The 25,818-nt window shown below is 37.2% G+C and overlaps 1 protein-coding gene across 1 annotated transcript in view; it reads right to left on the bottom strand.

Moving 5' to 3' along the window:
• TRPM7 (transient receptor potential cation channel subfamily M member 7) overlaps window positions 1-25,818 on the bottom strand; it is a 60,133-nt gene that overhangs the window by 29,137 nt on the left and 5,178 nt on the right. Inside the window, exons 2-8 of the mRNA XM_050902931.1 lie at window positions 8,579-8,658; window positions 6,132-6,170; window positions 5,465-5,663; window positions 3,544-3,757; window positions 2,862-2,986; window positions 2,103-2,274; window positions 1,053-1,227 (exon numbers count right to left, since the gene is read on the bottom strand). Coding sequence (XP_050758888.1) covers window positions 1,053-1,227; window positions 2,103-2,274; window positions 2,862-2,986; window positions 3,544-3,757; window positions 5,465-5,663; window positions 6,132-6,170; window positions 8,579-8,658 — 1,004 coding nt within the window. The remainder of the gene's footprint in view (window positions 1-1,052; window positions 1,228-2,102; window positions 2,275-2,861; window positions 2,987-3,543; window positions 3,758-5,464; window positions 5,664-6,131; window positions 6,171-8,578; window positions 8,659-25,818) is intronic.

The following is a 25,818-nucleotide window of genomic DNA, read 5'->3' as shown; positions in this document are numbered from 1 at the left end:
AAGTTGGGAGGGGACACAGCCGGGACAGCTGACCCCAACTGACCAAAGGGATGTTCCATACCATAGGACGTCATGCTCCGCATATAAAGCTGGGGGAAGAAGAAGGAAGGGGGGATGTTCGGAGTTTGGTGTTTGTCTTCCCAAGTCACTGTTACGCGTGATGGAGCCCTGCTTTCCTGGAGATGGCTGACCACCTGCCTGCCGATGGGAAGTGGTGAATGAATTCCCTGTTTTGCTTTGCTTGCTTGCACATGCGGCTTTTGCTTTACCTATTAAACTGTCTTTATCTCAACCCACGAGTTTTCTCACTTTTACCTTCCTGATTCTCTTCTCATCCCACCAGGGGGGAGTGAGCGAGCGGCTGCGTGGTGCTTAGTTGCTGGCTGGGGTTAAACCACGACAGATCCCTTTTCTGAAAAGTTACTACTATGCAACAGCTAACTGCAAAAAATATTTCCATTTAATGTAGTCAAGTGATATTTTCAAGCAGTTTGGTAACATACTATTCTCTATGTTATTCTCACATCTCTGGAAGGTCTGATCAGCTCTGACTTCTGTTGAGCAAAACTCTGTTGTGCGCACTTAAGAACAGTCACATTTATCACTTAAGTTACCGTGGCTTAGTTAAAATTTGAAGTTGAAGCAGACAGAGCATTTAAACTGAGAGTTGGGTCCTCTGGTTACAATGGTGTAACAAAATTACTGCACATAACTGAAGTTACACACAAGACGTTTGCCCTAATTTAGGATATAGGTGTGCACGCTTTGCCTATCCTTTTTGTAAGTATTGCTAAAGCAAGCATATGCTACAGAATTTGGTGCAACTGGTACAAGGTATGTGGGAGGAACCTAGAACTAGTAAAGAAGTCTTGGTCTTTAGCCAGAGCTATTATTGCAGCCAACCTGGAAAGCTGCATCACAGGCAAGATTATACTCTCCACTTTCAGCTTTTGTCTTTCCACAGAAAAAGCTCTTGTACAAATTCATTAATGAATGGTCTCAAAACCCATCTATGTATGACTGACAGTTTGGCTAGCAGTGCTAGGACTTACCCTCCCTCCTCTGTTTGCTTGTGAACATACGCCAATATGTCTGCAGCTCTACCAGTTCCTTCACATACTACCACCGGCACAGGAGGACTTTCTTGAAGGAAGTCTAAAACTGTGAGTATGACGTTGGGGCCACCTTCGAATACAAGTGCCACCACAGGCACACCTTGGCCAATTCCTATAAAGTTGCAAATAAATAATAAAAACCAGACAATGTTGTAAGTGTATAGGGAATGCTAAGATTGATTTTACATATTTAATAAATCAAGTACGTTCTTTCTATTGAATAAAAATTAAAATGCTGCCTGCCAGACATTTTAACTGTTGCTAATGCACAGTTTCAAGCACTGTTTATACTTTGGGCTGGTGGGGAAAGCACTGCAAAGAAGCTGATAAATACAATGGTATACAGTCTACAAAACAGAAGAGATTCTTCACAGAAATATTCTGGAACTAATGCAGAAAAGTGAACATTTTTTCTTTAGGGAACTCCCCTTCTACCTTCCCCCAAAATAGTTTCCAAAGATGACAACATGTATACGATTTGACCATAGTTACATGGAAACCCTCTACTGACAGGGAGTATTGCAAAAGCATTCCTAGAAGAGAAAAAACATGCATGTGTTGCTCCATAATTGGGAAAACACCAAAAGAAAGTCATGGCTTCTTGGCACAAACACAGATGATGTTTTACAAACTCAGTTGCTCTATTGTGAAACTGCAAGTAATCAGTGTCAAAACCATGAGTCAATCAGACCAGTAAGGCCTGACAACATACTAACAACTCGACTGACGTACATTTGCTTTATCAAAGCAAAATTGACAACTTTATTCAAAAGAACCCTCCTCTCTGGTCCCAGAGAAATCCTAAATCTACCAGCAATATCTAGGGCCCAAAGCAGCAGTTGAAATTTGCAAAATAATCACTCAGACTTGAAACATAAATAAAAGATAAATAAAAATTTTTCTATTTTCTCATTCGGATGTTTGGTGCAAGTACCTTTTTCATTAAAGCATAGTAACACTCAGCCCTCAGGCATCAGAATTACTTACTTGCATGGATCCGTTGCAAATTAATAGTTTTTTCCAGTTCTCTCCGCAATTTAACTTCTGCTCCATACTTTCCAACTGTTCCATCATCCACCAGAATGAAATGGGAATGGAGGTTATTTAGGACGTTTAGTTTACTTAATGGGTTTAACAAGGTTTGATATGGAGCAACCACCTAAGTATAAGCACACAACAATGTCTTTTACTTGTAAAGATTCACATTTGTTTCTGTGAAACTTAACTTTTTGTCTAGACACAAGAATTGGTGGCTCAACAAGAAGCACTGACACACATAAGCATGCCTTGGGTCAGGATACACCAACAGCTGTAGCTCTTAACTTTGTGCAGGAAAGCAAATAACAGTATCACAAAAGGATTCTGTTCTGAAGGGTAACAGAGAAAAGATTCTTTGAAAAGGTGTCTTTGGGGAAAACTTGTGACTGCTCTGGCAAACAGTAGCACTGAAGACTCTGCATCAAAACTTTTCAACTTATTGTCCTCTGTGAATTCTCTGTAAGACTTTAGCATTTTTGTTATTTGATTCAGTAATATCAGTACTTGAGAACAAGCTCCTCCTCTAGTGCATTTGCATTTTGCAACTTGTTTACACTAATGATCTTGCATAAGTCACAGATGTCAATATATCTTCACAGTAAAGCAAGTATTCCAATGATGCAAAGCAAGTGAAAAAACACGCTCGAGCACATTTGTCAAAAAATAAGTCAGGTAAATAATTATGTCAATTAGGTAATTTATCCTTACATCTCTTCCAACAAGGTCATTTCTGTTTTCAATCACTCCCCACGGAGCAATCCCAATAGTGCAAATCTTTCGAGATGATCTGGAAGCATGTTCTCTTAGAGCATCACCAACATGTTTTGCAACACCTGTTTGTGCACAAAAAGATTTCAATGTATTGAATGCCGCATCTTATTAAGAAATACAACTTTTTCATTAGCTAACTGGGCCTTCAAGGGTCTGGGAACTTATTTGACAAAACACCAAAGAAAAAGCACCATACTACATCTGCTAGAAGGAAACAAAGTACTATGTATCAGTAATTCAACAAAATAAATATTAGCCTAGTAAGAACTAAAGACTTTCCAGTACATTACTGTACTTGTTTTAATCACATTAAGTTTTTCCTCTTGCAGTTTCAAAAACAAAACTCAAAAAACCCCAAACAAAAAAAAAAACCCAAACCCAAACCAAACAAAAAAGCCCAAAAAACCAAAGACCCCCACCTTTGTGTTGTTTCTCTTTGCAAGACAAAACAGCAGCCCACTTCCAATTACACATGTTCAAAATGTATTATTTTAATTTCACTTGACCAAACTCACTCAAATTTACTTCGCTTTAAGATGAAACCATGCATCCATTAAATCTTTTGACTCTTATAAACTGTAATCTGGTGAACTGTGCACATTCATTGGTACTTCTTTACCTGTGTTCACTCCTCCAGTTATAATCCAGGCTCCTGTTGTTACTGCAGCTTTAATAAGACCTTTGCCAAGCAACTGTTTGATGCGTGGGTGAAGTTCAAATTTCTGCATGCCCCCATGTACAGATATAACAAGCTTCGGCAACTCCATCTGCCATTCTTTAAGCATAAGTTGCAGAATAGCTTCAGGCTTAGTGTCATATGACAGTCGCACATACTGCAGGCACAAGAAGAGCGTTAAAAGGTTCTTAAATGATGACAGAATCAATGCGTAAAAAGAAGAACCAGGATGTATTTCAGGATATATTATCCTATTCCTGGCTATGGAAAATATAATTCACTTTCTCAAACCACTGCAGATGCAATAAATGAACAAGCTTACTTTATGTCCTCCAGAATTAAAAGACAAGACAGTTAACAGTTCTGAAACCAAGTTTTGGAAAGGGAACGACTATAGAAAGATTATGTTATTCCACCCTACTGGCACAGCGACCTAGAAAAATGAGTCTTTATGAAAGCATTGGATGATCTCTAAATTAGATGAAATTCAGAAATATTTATAAAAGTTCTGCCATCTACTGGGGAGAGGCTTGCATGTCCCCTGCAAAAAGTTTTACAGAAAGACAGTTGCTTGCTTTTCCTTCCCTATTCCTGGTGGGAAGGAAAGCACATTCTTTAATAGAAAACTTCAAAACTAGCAGCTTTTTAACTAGCTATGTTCAACAGCATAAGATTAAGTAGATGGTTGATCAGTTAAAAATACTGCTGCATCTTTAATACAAGCTATTCAATAGAGGAGGGGACATCATACAGAAATCAAGCCCTACTTGAATCAAATTCTAGCTAAAAAAACATCACTATTCCAATAAACTGGTTTTAGCAACCCCACTAGCACTCTGCAGAAGTAAGCACAGAAATGAGTATAGGCAGCTTGCTATTTCTGTACTCCTAGAAAAGGATTTGCAGCAATTTTAAGCTATACTAAGCATACAAAAGGAACACATGCACTGCTATTACGAACATGAAAGAATTCTGCTAAGAGCCCTTCTCTCCAGCGAGATGATCTGACCTAGAGCACTGGACTCTCCTTGGGCGCTCTGCCGGCTGCACAAAGAACACAGCTCCCTCATTCAAGCACTTCAGTTTGGCCATAGGAGCCACACTGTATCAGAACCCCTTGCAGCTTATAACTGCATGAGCATCAAATCATTTCTACTACAGCTAGAAATCCTTTACAAAGTGGTTGTGGAGAATATGCCAGAATTTCCAGTTTTCTAGCCTCTCCAGTACATGTGCACTGGTGAATTAAGAGTTGGTTTCCAAAATTTCGATTTATTGGTATGCTTGTTTTTAACTAATCCCCTCTCCCAAAAAGCTTAGTTATTCTGATCAGTACAATAATGCTTTAATAATTTGGAACAAATCTACTAAAGAAGCATATTCCACATCTGTCCATAATTTTAAATGATTTTTCAGAGTTTGAAAATTATGAATAGAGGGTTAAGATAGCAGATGTTACTTAACAGGTCCTATAAAAACTTAACAGTAGTGAGTAAGCAAGCAGCACAGATGAGTAAGCTGCATTTTCATGAAGTCTGAAACAGTCACACTGAATTCTTAACATAATGTTTTGCTGAAGTGATTATGAATTCTTATCACCATTTGCAATTTGAAGGTAAGCCTGTACATGAATACAACTAATTCTGATAGGTCTGAGCAACTTTTGTTACGAGAAATAAATTAAAAAATGGAAGTTAGAAAGCATTCAGATCACAGTAAAAAAAATACTAGAGTAGTAGAGGGCACTGGTTTGTCACAATAGGGGTGACATTGTTTTCAGCCTTCAGTTTCAGAAGTTAAATGAAGCATCCACCATCTCTATCAACACGTTTAGAGTAAGAAAAAAGGAAAATGTCATACATGCCTTAGCCCTGTAAGAATGAGAGCCACCTTGAAAGTTGATGACACCATAAGCATCAGTAGAGGTCTGTTCTGTATGTTTTTCCACTGACCATTCTTCTATTTCCTGATTATAGTTTTCACCCAGCTTCACATCGGAGTATTTCATAGCAAGACTCGCAGTAAAACAAGCATGTTGTCTGACCAAGCGGCCACAACAGCACCTGCACCCAACCATATAATTTAGAATACTTGAGTAAATACTATTATTAGAAGACAAGAGAGAAGAACTTCTTTTATCTATAACAGAGATACGTCAGATTTAGAAAGCAAAGATTCTAAATACTATATAAACCTCTTTTCCAGAGCAAGCCTTGTTGCTATAAATATTTATAGCAAGAATTAATTACAATACCTAGTTATTATGCAAAATATTGAAGCTCACTAAGATAGCAAGTTGGAGACCAGAAGAAACTGATTCTTTGAAGCCAAATGATTTATATAACATTTATAAATCTATGATCTACGTACTGCAGACAGTTCTTTATTCATTAGTTACATTTGTTTTATATCTAACCTTTCACCGACTTGTCATTTGCAATATTGATCAAAACTTTTTAAAACCCTATTATGAAAGTGCTTATTTAATGGAAAAAACATTCATAAATATTGTAATTGCAAAGAACTCTTACCTGACAAGTTGCTGACAAATCTGACATCCTGGAAGGCATCTATAAGAAACATTTAAAGATATGAGTAAACTTCAGCTTCAGTTTAGGGGGGGGGGAGCACTGGGGGGAGGGACGGACCACTCACACCACTTCATGTGCTTACAGAAAGATTACTGAACAAAAGAGATCTCCAGTAAATGGAAAGCATGCTGCCGAAGTCTGCCCGTTTTCAACATGGTAACTTGTCTGTCTTTATTTTACATGACTGTAGTACACTTGGCAAGTAAAAACGCATAAACACGCAAAAGCTTCAGTCCTGAGACTTCAGATGGGTTTTCAGGCTTTGAACTACCAATATCTGAACCCCAGGAATATTTCAGACTGGATTAGCTGCAGTACTCAAACTGAAACATTTTGCTGGATGCTGAGGAGTTACTTACAGACCAGCATTTTCTTGGACTCATTCTAACTTTACATTGTTGCATCTGTTCTACAAATTCATCCTTCTAATATACATCCAAGTTGAACTGCCTGCGTGGGAAGGTTTTTTGATCATTTCTGAGTTGCATGTACAAAAAAAGATATATTTGAACAAACCTTATACAGTAGTGTCTTTATATAAAGTTTGTTATATAATTTCTACCCTCTTCTATCTTAAAAATTTTCTGTGTTTTCCTGCTAAAAACTTTCTTAACATTTAAAATTAGCATAGCAGATAAATTTATACCACTGTTTTCCATAATTTTCATAAGCAGTGTTAACTAATCATGGTTAAGAACTAGTATGCCAAAGCATACAAATACGGATGTTATGAAGTAGTCTTAAACTGTTTTCAGACTTTGAGCATAAACAATTTTTTAATTTTGTCTACAGAAGTTACACTGCTATTAATCATCTACATTTTTAATACTGAACTACAGCTTTAGATCTTCTCTAACAGTTATTAAATTATAATTATCTACACTAAAAGGTACAGATCAACAAAACATACCGAATACTCCTGTCTACATTTGATTCATCTACGCATAATTCACAAACAACAGCAAGCAATTCTTAGAAACTGAAGGACAAAATCTGATGGGAAAGTTGTAAAGTCCGTTGTACGCTACAAATGGGTTAAACTAAAAGGGCAAGTGTTGAAGATCATTTTGTTCCTTGTGAAATGCTCTGGAAATTTTAACAGCTTCCTAATTACTTTGTTTGCATTTGCAAATTTTCCATGTGCTACAATCATGGCTATAAATTCTAAGCTGCTCACATCACATGGTTTCAAGGAATGTGGTGACTTATTTACAATAACTTAAAAATTCTACAGCATTTACTTTGTTCTTCTTCTGCCTAAAAACAAAGTTCTTAAAAGAAAAATAATACTCTGCCCCAACAGAACAAAAGAGATTTATAACTTTTTTTCGTGGAAAAGACTGAAATAGAAGTTTTCTGAAGTTCAGAAGGAAAGGTTTCTCAGCTGCTTTCAAATATAGGAGGCTTAAAAAAAGCTGATCTGAAATCCATAATGACAACAGTAAACATTCTGGGGAGACAGCACTGTCTTAAAATAGCAATTTTGAATCTATTTTCAATTTGACTTTATTTAATCCATTTGATGTGCATTTAACTATGCACATCAAATTCAATCATTGTAGGAACTCTTGAATTATACCTATAACATTCAGTGACGGTAAACTCTACCAATTAGGTATGTTACAGGTATCACTAACTTGCTTGATTTCACATCTCTAATTTAGCATAAGGTAAAAGCAGCATGTGAGAGATGCAAAATACTCTTCATTGGTCTCAGCTTCCTCTCTAGAAACATATTTCTCCATTTTTTAGCCTCATTTTTTCCTTACAGAACTTAAAGATGAAGAAGTACTAGATACCACATGAAATCTTTTGATATCCAAACTGTTCTTATTTTATCTGTCTTCTCTGGAAACAAGTATTTCTTCAGCCTTTGTTTTGTATTTTTTCCCCTCATCACAATTGTTATTCTTTATTGTTCTATGAATTCTTCATCCCTTTTTCCTGCACTGTCAGGTTTATTTTTACACTTCACCCTACACTTACACTGCTGTTCTTTAAATTCCAATAGAGGATATCTCTATGAGACTTTCTGACTTCAGAACTATGCCACCAAAAAAAAAAAAAAAAAAAAAAAAATTACAAAAGCCCCACAGTGTAGACACACCCTAGACATCACTAGAAGGACCGGTAAGAAGCAGCAAAGAGAACAGGGGAACATTTATTAGAGATTTCTGCAATGCCAAAGTACTTTCAGAAAAAGAAAAAAAAAAATCCAAGCTAGACACAAAGAGTGACAATGGTCAGTCGCGAAAGAGTGAACTCAAGACAGTATTTTATACAGATAAAGTAGTTAGTCCAAAAATCTATTATAGACTCTCTTTAAAATACTGACTTTTTTTAATTTGAAAGAGCAGCAATGAGTTCTTGCATCATTTCTCATTTACCTGTGGGGGTCTTTTGAACTTGGTATAATATACACACACTCCCTCTTCGTGAAAGTATTTTCTATCCAGGATTTCTGGGACTGAAAAATAAAAAGTGTAACAGTATTATAAAATACAAATCATATAACTTTGCAATGAAAAATGCTTTTGAAGAAAACAAGAATTAGAATATGGGGGGGGGGGGGGGCGGTATTTAAAGATGAAGGCATGTAGTGTCTAACATAAAGAAGTTAAATTGTCATTTAATGTTTTCCTGTCTCTCAAAAACTAACAAAACCATATATGACCCTATAAAAGCATCTCACACTGCCTAAAAGTTGAGATAACCAGAATCATTACATAACTTATTTTATACACAAATCCCTTAAAATCAAAAGTAGTATTTTTCAAAGCTAACATTTAAATAACAAAAATTTGCAATATGCAAATAAAGATGTATCAAAAAAATCCAAACAAGTTCAAAATATACTGTTTACCTACCTTGCTAAGAAAAAAAAATCAGTTAAAATTTTAAAAAAGTTAACTGCACTACACTGAGATAACCGTCATTTCATCTATTTACCTCTTTAATAAAGTAAAATTTTCACCTTGAAATTGCAGATAAGGAAGTTTTCTAATAACACTGGCAATCTTCTAGTAGCAATAAATAGGTCATAACCTTGTTCTTCATCACGAAACTTTTCATTTCAATAAACAAATTTAATTAGCATCTCTAAGCTGTGTTTTAAGCTTAAACTTGAAACATGTTCCAAAACATGAAATTAAGGATGTTTACTTCTTCAAATGCTTACCTATTCTAATAGCTGGACATAATTTCATTTCAGTTGCTTTAAACAACCATGCAACATTATCTTACATAATAATCTCAGGATTACATGCTAAACAATATGCATAATGCCCAATGTCTACGTCATGTTTCAGCAATACATTGGGAAAGGAACTCAGACATGATTTTTAGTAATTAAAAACAAGAAAAAAATCTTGGGATGCCAATTTGCACCTTATGCAATATTGCTTTAAATCCTTATTAAGATTACATTAAAATTTCCTCATTTCTAACAGCACGCCCTGTGCTACATTTACATTTTACCTTTAGAAAAAATTGAGAAATTTCATACCTGTTCTATTTTACAACGAGGGGAAAAAAAAGACTGATGTATATTATTCACAGGTATCTAAATAGAGGTCTGTGGAAGCTATGATGAAATTAGGATTTTTTTTCAGATCTATTACAACAGAAGATTCAGTAAAGATGGTTTTTCACCCACCGCAATTTCAAGATCAGTTTAAGATAATACAGAGAAATTATCACAAGTAAGAATGTACCAGCTAGTTTTAATATAGGCCCCTGGAAAACTGCTCAACTGCCTACCCTCTTTCAAAACATTTCCCAGACTCAGCAGATCTTTCCCACATTATTCATCATGATCTCCTTCCAATATCTTGTTTTAGTGAAGTTTGACTATGAATCTGTCAATACAGCAACAAACTGCTGCTCCAGTTTCTGTCTTCACATTAAGAGGGCCACCAGTCTCTTCCAAGGAGGATGGAAAGTTGCAGGGTACAGGCAGTTCCCAAGAGAGAAAGAAGGGTAGGAGAAAGGTAGATGCACAATCCACAGGGAAGAATCATGGCGGGGAAGAAGAGCTGTAAACAACAGAATAAGCACTCATACCATATATTTTACATTTAAATTAATATTTTAAACACCTGGAATAAATAGCCAAAGCCATTATTCACTACTGTTCTACCTCCTTTCCCTATACATAAGAAAGAATGCTGTTGCAAAGGAGAAAGAAAGAAGGCCTAGCAAGGGAAAAGCAGGATATTAGACATTGTATGCAAACATGGTGTTATGAAAGATTCCATTACATTTATGGTGCTTTTCCCTCTTTTTTGGTTTTTTCCTTCTCCTTTGGAGCAGGAGATCGAAGCCTCTTAACAGGCTTGTGAAAGAGAAGATCTCTTCCTCTGCTGTCCTCAAAATTAATCTCTAATCTTTCAGCAGCGTTCTCCTCAGTTCTTGGGTAAGAAAAGAGAAGCACATCACTTTCCACAAAGGAGCTGGGTATTTCTTAGGACACCTGTGCCTTACATAAGCTGGGCTCAAAACAGCTTTATCTCTTCTCTACCTTTATCAGAAGATTAGCAGTGTTATAAAAATAAATTTGATATACGTGTATATGTACATTTAGTATTAGGTACATATGTGTATATGTACTTATGAACTCTGTAGATCCTCCAGAATATAAAAAGATAAAGAAGAGTAATTTAATACTTAAATTTTTTAGCCAGCTGGCTAAAACCACAGCTCGAAGCAAGCTATCACAGGCATAACATGCTAGATACTGAAATCTGAAATATATAAACCACAAGTAATTGTGTCAATTGCTCCATGCAATATTGTTTTATTATTAAGTGGTGATCAAAGCTGGGGACAAGGAACACCGGCTCACAATGTGCAACACCACTTTTCATAATAAACGGTTCTGAAAATTAAAAACAAACAAACAAACAAACAACAAAACCAAACAACTATTGATGAATTTTTATCTTAAAGAATATACAGTTTTAACCACTCATCAAGGATTTCTCTCTATTCTTCAGCAGTGAAAGTATTTTCAGTAAAGTATGGGTACATCTATGCTATTTACATGGAGGAAGCTCTATAATGTTATCAAAACATACTTGGAACTTTTCATTTAGTAAAATTAGACTCTCTCCAGAAGCACTTCTGTACGCTGATTAATCTTTATCGCAAGATATTTTATACAGAACTTGCTAATTAGAGAGTCTTGTTTTCAGTTGAGGAGAGGGGAAAAGAAAAAAAAGAAAAAAGAAAAAAGCAAACCAAGAAGAGACCAGAGTAAGTGAGAGAGACTTCCCATAAACGGGTAAAGATCACATTAAAAATGTAGGAAGAACTGACACACAGTATTGCCTTCCCTGTAAGTAAGAACTATTATTACGTAATGTTCCTGTGACGACCAGAAAAAGGAAGGTGACGTGAGGACACTGTTAAGATAAATTAGTTGCAGCTATTACCCCTAAGAAATACTTCCTTATCAGTTAAAGATTAAGTTAAAATAGGAGATCAAGTCAGTAGTCAAAAATCAATATGCAAGTTATCAGACTGTTGTAGAAAAATTGCCTACTCTTATTAAAGCTTTTTAATCATCTCTACAGCATACACAACTACACCTCTTAAACTCTGCTTCCAGTAATGGGGTAACTTCTGCTGATTGGAGTGACCTGTTTTGCTAGTGTATTTTAGAAGGTGTACCTTACTTGATGGTTACAGACAACATGGGTCAGCAGCTCTCAATACAGTGAGCTCTGTCGTGCTGCTATTCAAGAAAAAGGAAAGAAAAGGCAGGGAAAGGAACTATGAACCCTGCCCCAAAAACATATGGTCAGATTTTAGCAAAAAGCACAAGCAGTATCAACATACAATGAGCTACTTTTCAACTATTTACTTTCTTTCCTTTCAAACTTGCATCTTGAGGAAAAAAAAAAACTTTCCAGATTCTCTCCCATGCATTTCAAATCTCTCAAGCTAAGTAAAATTTAAGACTTAGAAGAAAAATTTTAATACAATTAATATTACTCCAGAACTACCTTCACTACCTTTTTCCTACAAGTGAGTTATCTATGAAAATTTCACAACATTAAGACCTCTTAGCAGTCAACGTTGGCAGGATCTTGTCTGCACACCAAAAAAACCTTAACTTTTACTTTTTGGAAGATGTACTACAGTAACTACTAACTCCTAGTCCTGAAGTGGCCAACAAGGCTTTTGCTCATTCTTTAAGCTGTAGAGGGTTATGCAAGATACTTCATTCTGGTTGTACTGATTCCTGAGCAGACAACAAAGTTCACTGTGTCTTTCAGTACTTCTGAAAGAACTTGAAGAAACAAAAAGCACATAGATTTGATTCAATAAGCTAGAAGAGATATACTCACCCTGGGATCATGATTAAAGGAAATAGTTTAAAGTATTTCCAATAAATAAGTCCTTTCATAACAGTTTCACAAGTACTGAAATAATTATAATTGCTATTTGAAACAAAACTTACACAAGTATTTGCTGAACTACAAACTCAAGAGAATGTGCCCGACCACACTATTTCCAACTTCTGGAAGTATCTAAATGCCAAAATAATCCCACAGCCTTTTACAACAGGTGGAAGTTTTACCATAGCCATTTTAGTATTAGAAATTTTTGATTCAGCAATAGCATTAGCACTCCAAAGCACCAATAATAAAAGTTATTTAAGTGTACCTGCTCAAGATGCAAGGAATTCCTTATGTTATCTTTACTGAAATTCATGATGGATATTTTTAGCAAGTCTCCTTGTAGAATGAAACTTTTAACACAAAGTTAACCATAATTTAAGGTTTTGTATATAAGGTTACAAATGAAAAGAAGCAGTCACCAAAGCACAGTATGAGATCAGGTCTCAGAAAAAAACCCAACCACCTACCACTCTCCCCTCTTCAACTCACATAAGTGTTTATAAGAGCCTCTAATTCAACTTATTAAAGTAATAAGACGACTAAGTTCTAGCAGGGCAGCAATTGATGCACAACAGTATGACAAAGCCTTATCAAACTATTGTGAAATTCTCCGAGTTTATCCAACAAGTTTGGTCTGAATTATTTTCTGTATCGAAAGTAAGCTTTCCTGTTTGGCAAGATCTCAAAATAACTTGCCTGACTTTCAATGAACACAAATACGGCAGGTATAAATATACTGTATAGCTGACAATTATGAACTTGTTCACGTACAAAAGGATCCCAGTTTATTCTTTCTACTCATTTGTGATACTGTATACTGTTGGAGGCTCATAAGTTAGAGTATTTGTTACAAAACTAAAATTTAACTTATCCCAAATATATCGCTCTCGAACCTGCAACACTGCTTACCAACCCAGCAGTTCTGCTGACAATTTTTCTATAAAGCTGACCCGCTGAATCAGGAAACTGACTTGGATTAAAAAATAATATTCCAAACTGTAATTTTTGTGGAAGGCTGATAATTGAGATTCCAATTACTGATTGTATAGACCTCAGTTTCAAATTTAGAAGTCATATCACTTTCTATGGCATCTCATATTTCATCTTTCAAATCTTTGCTTACACCACAAAGCAGGTCAATATACGCAATAGTTTTTAAAGGAAAAGATCTTCCAATTTTATTTATCCTTTATTTAAAAATAAATAGACTCTATATTCTTTCCCCACCACCTCCAATTTTCCAAAAAGCTTAAGTTTCCATTTGGGCAAAAGAAAATACATGGAAAGTTTCAGCAAGCCTGAAAACAAGAAGATACAGTGGAAACCGACTGCAGCAGGAATACTCATGCTAGCATTGCCATAGAGCAGTCCTATCTGTCTAGGTCACTTACAACCAACAAGATAAATTTCAAAACATTTCTAAGAGACATTCCGTACTATGAAGGTCCTTTAACTTGTCTATTCAAGGGAATGTCTACTGACAAGTTACTGCTTCTTATATAACTATACATACTGCACACACTCTTTTCATGATTTACAAGAGCATCTCTTATCTAAGAAACCCAGTCCATTAGCCAAACACGTGCTATACCATGGGACTGAACTGTGATCCCTGCCCAGCCATGTAACCCCTAACTGAACACTGGACTCCTGCAGCTATAGCTGAAAGGCAGAAATTCCAAACAGACGTTTATCTTCTCACTTTTATACTCAATACATCAAATAAAACCAAATAAAGCCAAACCACCAGGATGAATATGACATCCAATTAAGTTAATGCATATCAAGTAGTTTAGAATTAATAAAACTTCTTGTGGGAAGAGGTGCCATAAATAAAATGCATGGTAGCTCTCATTGCAAAGATTTCCAGCAGGGGCTTCAAACTAATGCAGTAAGAACCCTGCTCCAGGCAAAGTACCTGGACTTGTTCTTAGTACAAATTAACTGAATGATACTGAAAATGCGTATCCCAGGATGAGCTAAGTAACTAAGCCACTGTGTATGGGGTGGAGAGTTATCTGAAAGACAGTTATGCCTACACTTCCCAAAGAAATTTTATATTAAAAATGCTAGCAGAGCACAACTCAGTTCCTCAAGGAAACATTTATCAATTGATTTATCAATTGAGGAAAGTCTTCAGAACTTCAGCTAACATTAGGTAAATAAGCAGATGGGAGGAAAAAAGAAAAAGGTAGGCAGTTTGATGCCACATATTTGCTAACGTTTGTTTTAAACTCTTGGCTCCAGCAAACCCCAGACAGTTAATTTACTTGCTTTCCTCGCAATTTAAAATTACATACCTCTAATTACTGTTTGGGGTTTTTTGGTTTGTTTTTTTAAAGGAGGGGGGGAAGAAAACAAAGCATTTAGCCAGCTAGTATTACGAACTATATTTAAAAGACTCTCTGCTGAAGAATAACAGTGCTGTCTGTCCACAGAATACACCAGACACACATAGAAAGCCTACAAAATTTGTTCCTGAATCAATAACTAGAATACCAGTCAACCTTACCAATTTTTTTAAGTAACTTCTATAGAAAGCATGGATACGTGCAATACTAGAAAGACAAAAAAGCCCAAATATTATCACAACGCCAAATGATATTTATACAGAGTACTTTAATCCCAGTGAAATATGTCACTCTAAATGAGAAGGATTGTGCATTAATCTTATGTTGTTGTTTAATCCACTACAAATGAAAACTTATGCAGGGTATTTTACCTGCTGTCCACATCAGGATTATTTCGTTATTATTCCAAAACAACTACCAGCCTCGTGTACAAGAAAAAGTTGTTTCATTTATTTTTTCCCAAATCCATTAGGGCACCTCTCGTCACAGAACCCAAACGGCTCAGACACAGACAGACCCATCATGCACGAAAGGTGTCTCTGCTATGTTGAAGATCCTGTTCTGAGCAGAATGGTTCACCTGGCTTCACTTGACTCATAAGAAACCCAACAGATATAGTTTTCTGTGTTGAAAGACTTCTCTAGTGAAAATACTGCTACAGTCCTGAAAAATACGTTGCTCAACAGCAAAAAAATACTGGTTTTATTTTAAATAAAAACTGTTGAGGAAGCAGGGAAGGAAAAAGCGCAGTCATAGAAAGTCTTCTGTCAATTCTCCTGCACACTGTATTCAGAAGCAGACCTCAAATGAGCCAGTGAGCAAAGATAAGAATCTTCATATCAATGGCTCCCTTAGTGCCAAAAACAAACCTTCAACAATCCTATTCTTTATTAAACAGTTCAGGAGATTTGCTCTGAACAGTTTTCACAGCAATCCAGGTCTCTAACAGAGTAGCTATTGTTTCATCAAGTTCTTCTCTGACGTAGCACAGTCACCACAGAACTCACCAAATCCATGTGCAGTTTTGGATGCAAAGAATACTTGGGATTTGTCAAAAGGGATTTTTACAGCGCTCTCAAACTTGACGAAAATTATTCCAATGTGTTATTTGGAGAACAGGCTGCTTCTGTGAGAATTTTTTCACCATACAATCACAAAGCATAAAATTAAGTTGCTTGGGGATTTTTTTTGTAGATTCATTTAATTCAGACGACCATAAATTCATATGCAGAATTTAACATTCTGAAGTCATTATTTTTAATCCTGATGCACCAGAATAAAACCCCCAGACTTAATATTTTTGGGACATTTTAATTACATTCAAACTCAATCCACTTTACCCACATTATTGGGAAAGTTATCTTCTAACTCCAATACAGGTCTTTCAGTGGGAAATTCAGAGCAAATCCAGCATATTTTAAAATAAATTTTTAAAAATTGCTGGTTTAACACCCATATGAAGGTGCATGCTGTTCTGCAGCTAGACCAGTCATAAAATTACTCCTCCTTTTTAGAAAGTATTAAATCTTAAAATGCATACACCATTCATACAAGGTATGAAAAAAATATTAAAATATACCTAGAAAATATTTCACAACTGATTCTACAGTATGAGATATCTCAGGTCACAATGGAATAAATCATCAGTTGATTTCAGAAGACACACACACACACACTGGTGTAATTCCAAAATGGCTTTCTCTCAGCTGAGATAACAATAAACACCTTCAGAGTTAAATGTCCAATTATAACAGATACAGAAATTAAATAAACTTGCCAAAACCAGAGACTCTATAAGACTGCGTCAGCACAGCAGATGGCACACTGTTCCTGAACATGCCTTCAGAAAAGCAGAGTATCCAGGGGGTGGGGGAGAAAGGTATTTTGATTTTTATTTCCCAACTTTCATCAAAAGAATTTGGAATTTTGGTAGGAAAAAGAAAACACAGCAGAATGTAATCCAGTTTCATTGCTGTAAACTGAAGTAAATTGATTTCAAAATAGTTCACATTTGCAATCCTCCCAACTAATGAAATACCAAGCTAAAAACTTTTAGCCCGTCTAAAGAATCTATAAATTACTTTCTATGAGCTCCCAGACCAATCACATTTCGATGTATTCCATAAAGTATTTCAAAATATATACCAAAGCTACGATCTAGAAGCAACAAACCACTGAGTTTTCAAAGGAGATGAAAATAATTCTTTACTCCTAAAACTTAAAACCATGGATGAAAGAAAAGGATAGAAAGGGAGCACGTGGCAGTAACCGCAAGGAAAATATAGCTACAGCTTTTCAGCCAGCATTTTTAACTCTAATATCTACTTTGTTCAAATGAGAGATACCAAAAAATACATGGCAAAAGTACATAGGAATGTTTTCAAACCTGTCATACAGTGCCTGCTTCTTTCTGATAGGGTCCCTCGTTCAAAACCCATTTTTAATTATGTTGAGTCACCCATATAAACCAATCCCAACTCTTACATTTTTAAACACACAGTCTACTTTTCCTTCCTTATCTACAGTGATACAATTGTAGTCTGCATCCTCTTCACCTCTCTCAACACCAATGATTTAGCTGCAGTCTGCAGTCGTTCTAATCTTACCATTGATGCATATTGCAAGCCTACACTTTCTTAAATAAGACCAGCAGGAAGGTAGAGTCAGCATACCTACTCACCAACACGCAACAGAAACAAAGCCAAGCCTTTTTAAGTGGGTCAAATAATTTCTGTGAGTATCAAGGATGGCCACTGTCCCTGGTCCTTTCCGCAGGGACCAATGGGACACACTGTGCATGGCTGCTAAAACCTCTGCACTTCCTGGCTCACCAGATTTACTCCACATGAAAGAATTAGTTTGGTTCATACCCCACATTTCTGGCAAGCGCTGGGCTTACCTTACACGTGCCACACAGGGTGTATGAGCAGACAATCCTATAAACTCTGGGTTTATATTTGGAAGGATGAGGCTTGGGGCACCTTTTCAGAGGTAAAACAATTCACATAGCCTGGATCTGTTGGCTGTCCTCCCCAAGCAACTTCCAGTCCCTTCCCCATCACATAGGGTATACAAATCACAGATGAGAAAGGAGTTAGTGGTGGCCACCTCTGGAAATAAAGCAGTAGGAAAGGGCTCCTGCAACCAGCCAAATAATTAATCCTACCCTCAATTTGCTTCCGATTTGTTCCCAGATGAAAAAAAGCTCAGCTCTGGCAGCCGCTATTCATAGACAGCATACAGGCTGCAAGTTCACTTCACCTAGTGCAAAGAATATATTTCAGCTTTATTTGAGCTGCAGATTTAAAGAAGGTCCTCCTTTTCTGGTTCATGAAGTGCATGAACATCTGATTAATGCATTAGGTGCTGAAGCACATTACAACTACAAAAGCAAGCTGGAAGGGTGGATGTTGTTGGTCTTGCTCTACCACTTTCTTAGCCTGTTCCATATAAAGATCTGACTTATTTTTAATGTCGTACAAAGAAAGGTACTTCTCTATCATCACAGCAAAGATTTTGGCGCCTGCTGACTTAAGTAGGCTATTATTAACTCACTAGAGCAATGGAAACTTATTATCACTAAGGGATTTTTGACATAGCTAGCCTCAGACAACCCTTTGAATATCTAAAAAAACCCCAAGCAAAAAACCAGGAAGCCTTATGCCTGCATTTAAATTATTACAGATCAATAACATTTCTCTGAGTAGCATCATGTGTGAGAGGGAAGAGCAAGAGAACACATTAGCGGGCATGTGAAATAGATGACAGCGCCAGACCACTGCTAAGGATGATGACATTTCACATAACTTACCTCTAGACACAGTATCAGGGAAAACCAATTTATTTTTATAATCAAAACTACTAACATTAGGAAAGAGGCCCGTCAGCAAACACGCAATCAAAGAATCACCTGAAAGAGATTTGGAATTTTTTTCACTTTAACAGTGACTACCATAAAAAAATTACTTTGTATAAGTCACGCAAGTCATCTCAGAGCAGAAAATTAGTATTACGCTGGTTCCAGGCTAGTATTAAAATATCAGCATTGGACCTGATGTCTGAGGGAGACAAAGTTAGCCATACAATCCCTGAACTGCCTTCACTTCCTTGATAAGGGGAATATGTGCATTACTCATGGACAGGATCGTGGCGGTGTGATGGGGTACATTGTTTTAACTCCTATTCTCTATGTTCTCCCTGCCTGTACACACGTGCACACCAATATGCCAGTATTTGCTAGCTACAGTAGGGGAAGCGAACATTTTGGTCAACTCTCTACAGTGACCAGAGTTCTTGGGAGATTAGAATAGGATGGAGAAAGCAGGATGAGCTGGGAGAAAAACAAGCCAAAACAAGAATTTGCTATAATATAGTTCACCTACTGTAGAATTAAAAAGACTTAAGCATTTTTAAATTCAGCTCACTAACAAAGAGCTACTGGATTCAGTTACGCTTTCATTGCCTGTCAAGACATAGAACTAGCTCTCCTAACAGAGCTAGCTAGGTCTGCAGTTGCTCAAGAGTGCACGCTGACTACAGCCCTCATCTCGGGGCATAAGTAGCCTGACAGCATTCTAGAGACATCCATGTACCTAAACTCTTATAAGATAAAATTCCCCACTAAAACTATTTAAGTAGTTTCTGTTTACTCTAGAAAAGTGCAAAGAAGAAACTTAATGGGGTTTATTTAGGCAAATGTGAAAGCAGCTAATTACCGTCTGAAATAATACATAATGCTTATTTAGGCACTTTTAAAAATTTCCACCCTCTGTTTTTGAGGGGAACAAACAGTTGTTTAAGCTACTGTGTCTTATTTTGTTGATTTCTCATGAGCCTAGTCTTACACAAAAATAGAGCTCTCCATCGCAACCTCATACTGACTGCTGAAATATTCTTTTACACTGATTTTCCCATTAGCATTCAACCATTTTAGTATCAGCAGGTTTTGAAAGTCTCAACTACGCTCTTACACCCCTCTTCATTAATGTTTCTTTTAAACATTACAGCCAGAGCTGTAAAATCTACACAATGCAATGAATTGTGAGAGAGCTTAAAATCATTTTATCTCCAAATCAATACTCAGGCTGCTAAAATGTACCATTTTACTGCACCATTTACTAAAAGCACTACAAAGCTTCCTATCGTTCTGTCCTTCACATGCACACAGCATTTCTAGTTAAGATACAAGCACATACATCCTAATGCCTAACTACTGATTTAAATCTCGGTCTGGCTAGCTCTAATGCAGAGGGAAACAGAAGAATGTCTTTTGGTGTTTCTCTTATCCTAGTCTTTCCGGTTTGCCTCAGCAAGCTTGAGTCCCCAAGCTGAGTGTTCAGATCTCAATCAAAAGCACAAAACTCTTACCAAACACTTGTATGGACTTGAAATACTCTAATTCATCAAGTTGGACAATATGAACTAAAAAGCAGAATAATCTGTGGGGACAAAAACTCCCTTTTTGCTCCAGCAGGGAAAACTAAATATATTTGATAAAAGGAAGATCAACTCAAGAAAAAAAAAATTGAAATGTAAAAAAGACATCCGTTCCAAATGGCTGTTCACTAACTGAAATTATAATGAAGCAATGCCAGTAGTTTCCTAGGATGTACAATTTACTGTCTCAATCTTATCTCTTAATTTTTGTTTACTGCACAGTGATATAGGTATCCTCTACTTAAGCAATCAGAGAAACTACAGTTTTTCAGCTTTCCCACCAAATGTTGACGCAGAATTGCAGGTTACCCACAGAACTGAACTACCTGCAACACATTTATGTGAAATACCACAAGCCTAAATAATCACTTAGAAATTAAATATATCATTTTTTGAAATAACGTAACTTTTTTTTTTTGCAGGGCAGGGGGAACAACTAATTAAATGATATTGAGAGGTCACAACACCACTTGCACTTCGTAAATGTTTTCTGTTTATTATCATTTCCTCCAGCATACTCACTTCCAGTAAAAATCACCAATGCTGAGTGGTATGTGGCACAAAGGCCTGCCTAAGCTGTACTGGACTTATACCTCAGGCTCCTCTCTGGCCTACTGGGGGAAAGGAGTGAAGACAGACTATCATTCTAGAGAAACAAAAGACAACAGTAAGGAGGTGGAGGTCCTGGCAACAGCAAAGCCAGGATACATAGGGGAAATATTTGCTTTAACAGATGCAATTCTTCAAATTATACAGTGAAGGTACAGTCAGAGAAGACAAGCTGAGCAAGTTACTACTCTGCCCTCCCACCCATTCTCCTGCTACTTCCCTCCCACCAGCAATTGTGCACTAGCTCTTTGGTGAGTTGATTGAGCTCCCTAAACCAGCACAACATTATTTCCAGGAAAAAAAGAGCAGGTAGCTTTGATGTCAGAATGAACCAATTCAGATGCAAACTGGGCAGAAAACTAAGGCACAGGGAAGGACCACATGGCCACGATCAGGGTGAAAACAAGGGAAGCAGGACATCCCCTTTGGTAGCAGTAAGATACTGGGTTAGCAAAACAGCTGAGCTGATCTAAGCGTACTGTCAAGGTACATCAAAACAATCCCCCAAAGCACACTTACTCTAGGCATCCAGGAAAAGACTACAGATCTATCACACAAAAAGGCATTCTTTTTAAGCACCTGTATCCTGATGTTCAGGAAGGAAAGGAAGCTAAGACAATATTTCTTTATTTCTCAGAGAGCTGCCAATGAATAAAGAACGTATTGCCTAACGTCACATTTTAGGTGAGCAGATACCCCGGGTTTGAGAATAGCATCCATTCTCATCTGGCACTGAAGATGTTTTTTCGTAATTCATGGTATAATTAAAACCCAACTAACTCCCAATACATTAATTACAAAAGATTTTTCTTGTCCTACATGCAAGATCTTTACATTTGTCAGAAAAACCCTGAAAAATCCAGTAATGACACCCAAGAGGATAGTCAAAAAGACTAACCTTATCTTAGCAGTGCTAATTTTTCTACATCCTCTCTGCAGAGAGAAAAGAGCTGCTCTGAATCCCCCTCAGTCTCCACTGAGCAAGCCTAGGGACTCACTGCCTAATTAGCTTTTGCAAATAATCCTCCCCCTCTCTGCAAAGTCTACCTGTATTCTGCAGATCATCTAAATGCATGTGATCAGAAAATGTTTTTCTACAACCTGAAAACAGGATTTTTCTGAAGGCAGAAAAGCTTCAGTCTTGCACATTTTCTATACCAGGAAGAAAGCACAGCCCAAAGTTTACTGTATTGTGTTGTCCAGCAAAGTACTATGATTATACTAGTACCAAATATTTCTCTCGTGGGCTACAAAACACCAAGCACAACCAGATGATGCATTCAAACAATGACTCGTTTGTTAGCAGCCTTCATCACTGCACAACATTCACCTGTAACACTAGCTGGCAGCCCAAACCAGGACAAAGATGATGAGTGTTTTCTGCCCTCTTTCCCTGTACAAGCAACATTGTTTCACTAATGCATTTGAAACAATTACAGAGAATTTAACAGTGAAGAGTCCCCAAGTTCTACACACAGAGGTAGGATTTATACCGAAAACTGCCTGCATATGAACTGTGTTTTTTCTACAGCTGAAAAGTTAAAAAGGATTTTTCTGCATAAGATTTTTATAAAAGAAACCAAGAATAAGACAGACCAATTGCTTAATGAGGCAAAGGCATAAATCCTCATCAAGAACATTTCTGAAGTGGGCACAAATTAAAAGGACAAAGGTTAGTTAAGGGGATATTTCTGCTTTTCAATGCCTCTGGCTGCAAAGCCAGTTAATGCCAGTTTAAGAGGTTAAGGTCCATCTCAACCTCCATACCTTTGCTTAGTGCCCCTCACACAGGCCAAGGTAAGTGCTCGCAGGGCTGCCCCATGGGCTAGTCTGCAGCGTAACCCTGTGAACATTTTCAGCAGCACAATTAAGAAGTCAGTAAACTAAAGCTTGTGAAATTGGGAGGAGCGAGCCTCTTCCAACTAGTTCTGCATCCAGAGGCATTGCAACACCAGACAATGCTAAGTTCCTAGAAAGTTGTCTAGGATATTTGTCAGCTTTGGTACTGGTGATTCACTACTCTTTCCCTAGTGCGAGATTACTACTATGAGCACAAATTCCTTCAAGATCAATCACTCTCAGACTTTTTGGCCAGAAGATCACCCTCAGCCATGCACTTTTCTAATGCCTTCAGTTGAAGTTTTATTAAATTTGCTGTTTAACAGAATTCTGCAAACTACCGCTTAGACAATACTGCAGTCAGGGAACGCAGGAGAAACTGGTAAGACTTTGACATTTAAAACATCATTAACTGCACCTGCTCTTGTAGATTAACTGATTTTTGTAATTGAAGAGAAAGTCAATTAACAGTTCTGTAATTACACAACTGGTATTTTAGGCTCCAATCATGTGTCACTTAAGCACACGCATAATTTAACCTATTCAGGTGACTGAAGTTATGCCTGACTAACTACTTGCATGACCACAGCAGCCACAGGGACAGGCTTTGAAAGAAAGCTGAGCTTTTTCAGACTGGCTCTAGCCACAAACTAGTATACCGCATTAAACTTACTACACAAAGCCAATATACATGAAATTTTAACTATGTTGTACATCAGCATGACTGTCTTTGAACCTGGCCACATGGCTGCTGTGCTGAACTCTATCAGATACATCAGCAGAATACAGCTTTGCTCTCTCCTACCCCAAAGGAACAGGTTCAGCTTCTTGAGAAAGTTAAACAGGAATGGGAATAGCACTAAAAAGCAAATAAGCAGCATGTTAAGAACATGGAGAAAAAAAAAAATCTAGCAATATTTTGTTATGCGAGACAAGTTACCAACAGTGGATCGTTTGCCAACAGAAATAACTTGATGGGAGGGGTCAAACTTATCTTGATGCAGCTCAGTTCACAAAGACAGACTACAGCACAGCATATCTGGTAAAAAAGTTATCTTACATCTGGCAGCACACATCCAGAAAAGAAGGTCAAGAAAAACACCCTCTGTAAACAAGAATTTAGATACAAAAGTATTCAAGCATAGCTACTACGTGCCTGCAGAACAATTAGACAAGGTCTACAATGCAATTTGGTTTATACTTTGAAGAGGCTACAGAACCTGACTTGTGATGGTGCGCTCCATCCATGCCTGCACACAAGGCCGTAAGACTTAGAAAACACTCATGTAGAGTGGGTGATACACAGAGCAACCGAACACTTACTAATATGATGGCACAAGGAAACTCTCAAGCACCTCAGGGCAAGCTTCCAAACCAGCTTCACAGCTCATGTCAAGTTCGGGGTGCTACAATCCCATTTTCCTAAGCCTCTCCACATGATCCCACCCTAACTCATACCAGCACCGGCATTTATGCAGTCACATGGAGAGCTGATTCAGGGAAATGACCGACAAAATAATTAATCCAAAAAAAAAAAAAAAAAAAAAGAAAAGGAGGTGATTAGATATTTATTCGATTCAGATCCCTGAAACAGTGACTGAACACAGAGCAAAGCACACAGAGATGGGTGGAAGGGTGACAGCCAGGGCTTAGGTGACTTTAGACTGGATTACAACCACACCTTTAAGAAGAGTTTTGGCAGATTTGGGAGTGGCTAGTAAAGATGCTATGGACTTGAACATCAGCCCTGCCCCGTACCTGAGATTATTACCCTGCAACACACACATCCACACCTCAAGCACTCCAGGTCAGTCTTGGCAATTATATTGTCAATGAAGTGAGTAATAGTGGAAAGACCTGCACTACTAAGTAATACTAGTTCTAAAAGTGCCCTGAGTCTAGAAATTTTTAGGCAATAAGTGCTTGTGAAATACACTATTCCTAACAGCAACTAGAAATTCATTTGCAGAAGGCATAAATGTAAATTTATTTATTAAATTTAAATTTTAAGTTTTAAATGTCAAGTTTGTCAAGTCCGCATTTCACAAAATCTGATTATCACTTTGCAGTATTAGGAGGAAAAAAACTCAGCAGGTATTATGATAAGAACTGTCAGCCAGGGACATCTTGCAAAATTCCACCCAGCACAAGTCAGGGGACTACAAAGTCAAAACATCATTTCTGTTCGACTCTTAGCAAAAGTGACAAGAATCAAGTAGGTAAGATTAAGAAAATAAGTACTTCCTTGGGTAGAGGTAAGTGGGACCAATGCACGGAACAAAGGCTGGTATTCAATTGCAATAACCATTGTGTTAAGACTGACTGAGCTGTAACAGACACTTTCCCAGACTTTGAAGATTACAGAGTTATATTATGGTGAAAGACTGAACACCTAGATTAAATTAATTTAGAGCTGTAACTGAGAAAGTATTCTCAAGCAGGAATGCATTAGTGTACAACAGCAAAAATATACTGCAGTAATCACCCAAAAGGTTGCCAGTAAAAAACAAAAGCAAAAAATAAAAATCAGCAAACCAGAACTTAATAGAAATATGCCAATTCTCAGAACCTGCAGCTTCTTTTTTTTCAAATCTCATTTGATTAGTAGTAAACAATTAAAGGGAGAATCCAATAGCACTAGGAGTCATCCACACCGGGCTTTGGGATCCATGACTAGGAAGCAAAAAGCCTGACCAGGCTGCCACAGACCTTGAAATAGCTCCAAAGCTCTCCAACTTAGAAAGAGGCTTCCCCAAATTGTTGCTATTACAATTATCAGCAGTAAGTCTAGACACTGATAAGGTTCACACGTGCCTAATTTTCACATGTAGACTAACTATGCACACATCTACCTATACTCTTTGAAACTGTGTATTAGCCAGTTGCACGCTCCTCGCAAAACACGATGTGCATTTAAACAAAATAAGCACTTCATGTTGGACTGTATCTGAATGTAAACTAATGATCTCCACGGACAGGTTGAAGATG

Source organism: Gymnogyps californianus, chromosome 11, assembly GCF_018139145.2.
Source record: "Gymnogyps californianus isolate 813 chromosome 11, ASM1813914v2, whole genome shotgun sequence".
NCBI classification, from domain to species: Eukaryota; Metazoa; Chordata; class Aves; order Accipitriformes; family Cathartidae; genus Gymnogyps; species Gymnogyps californianus.
Note: the sequence above shows the minus strand (reverse complement) of the source record. Positions and strands in the feature narration are given on the sequence as shown.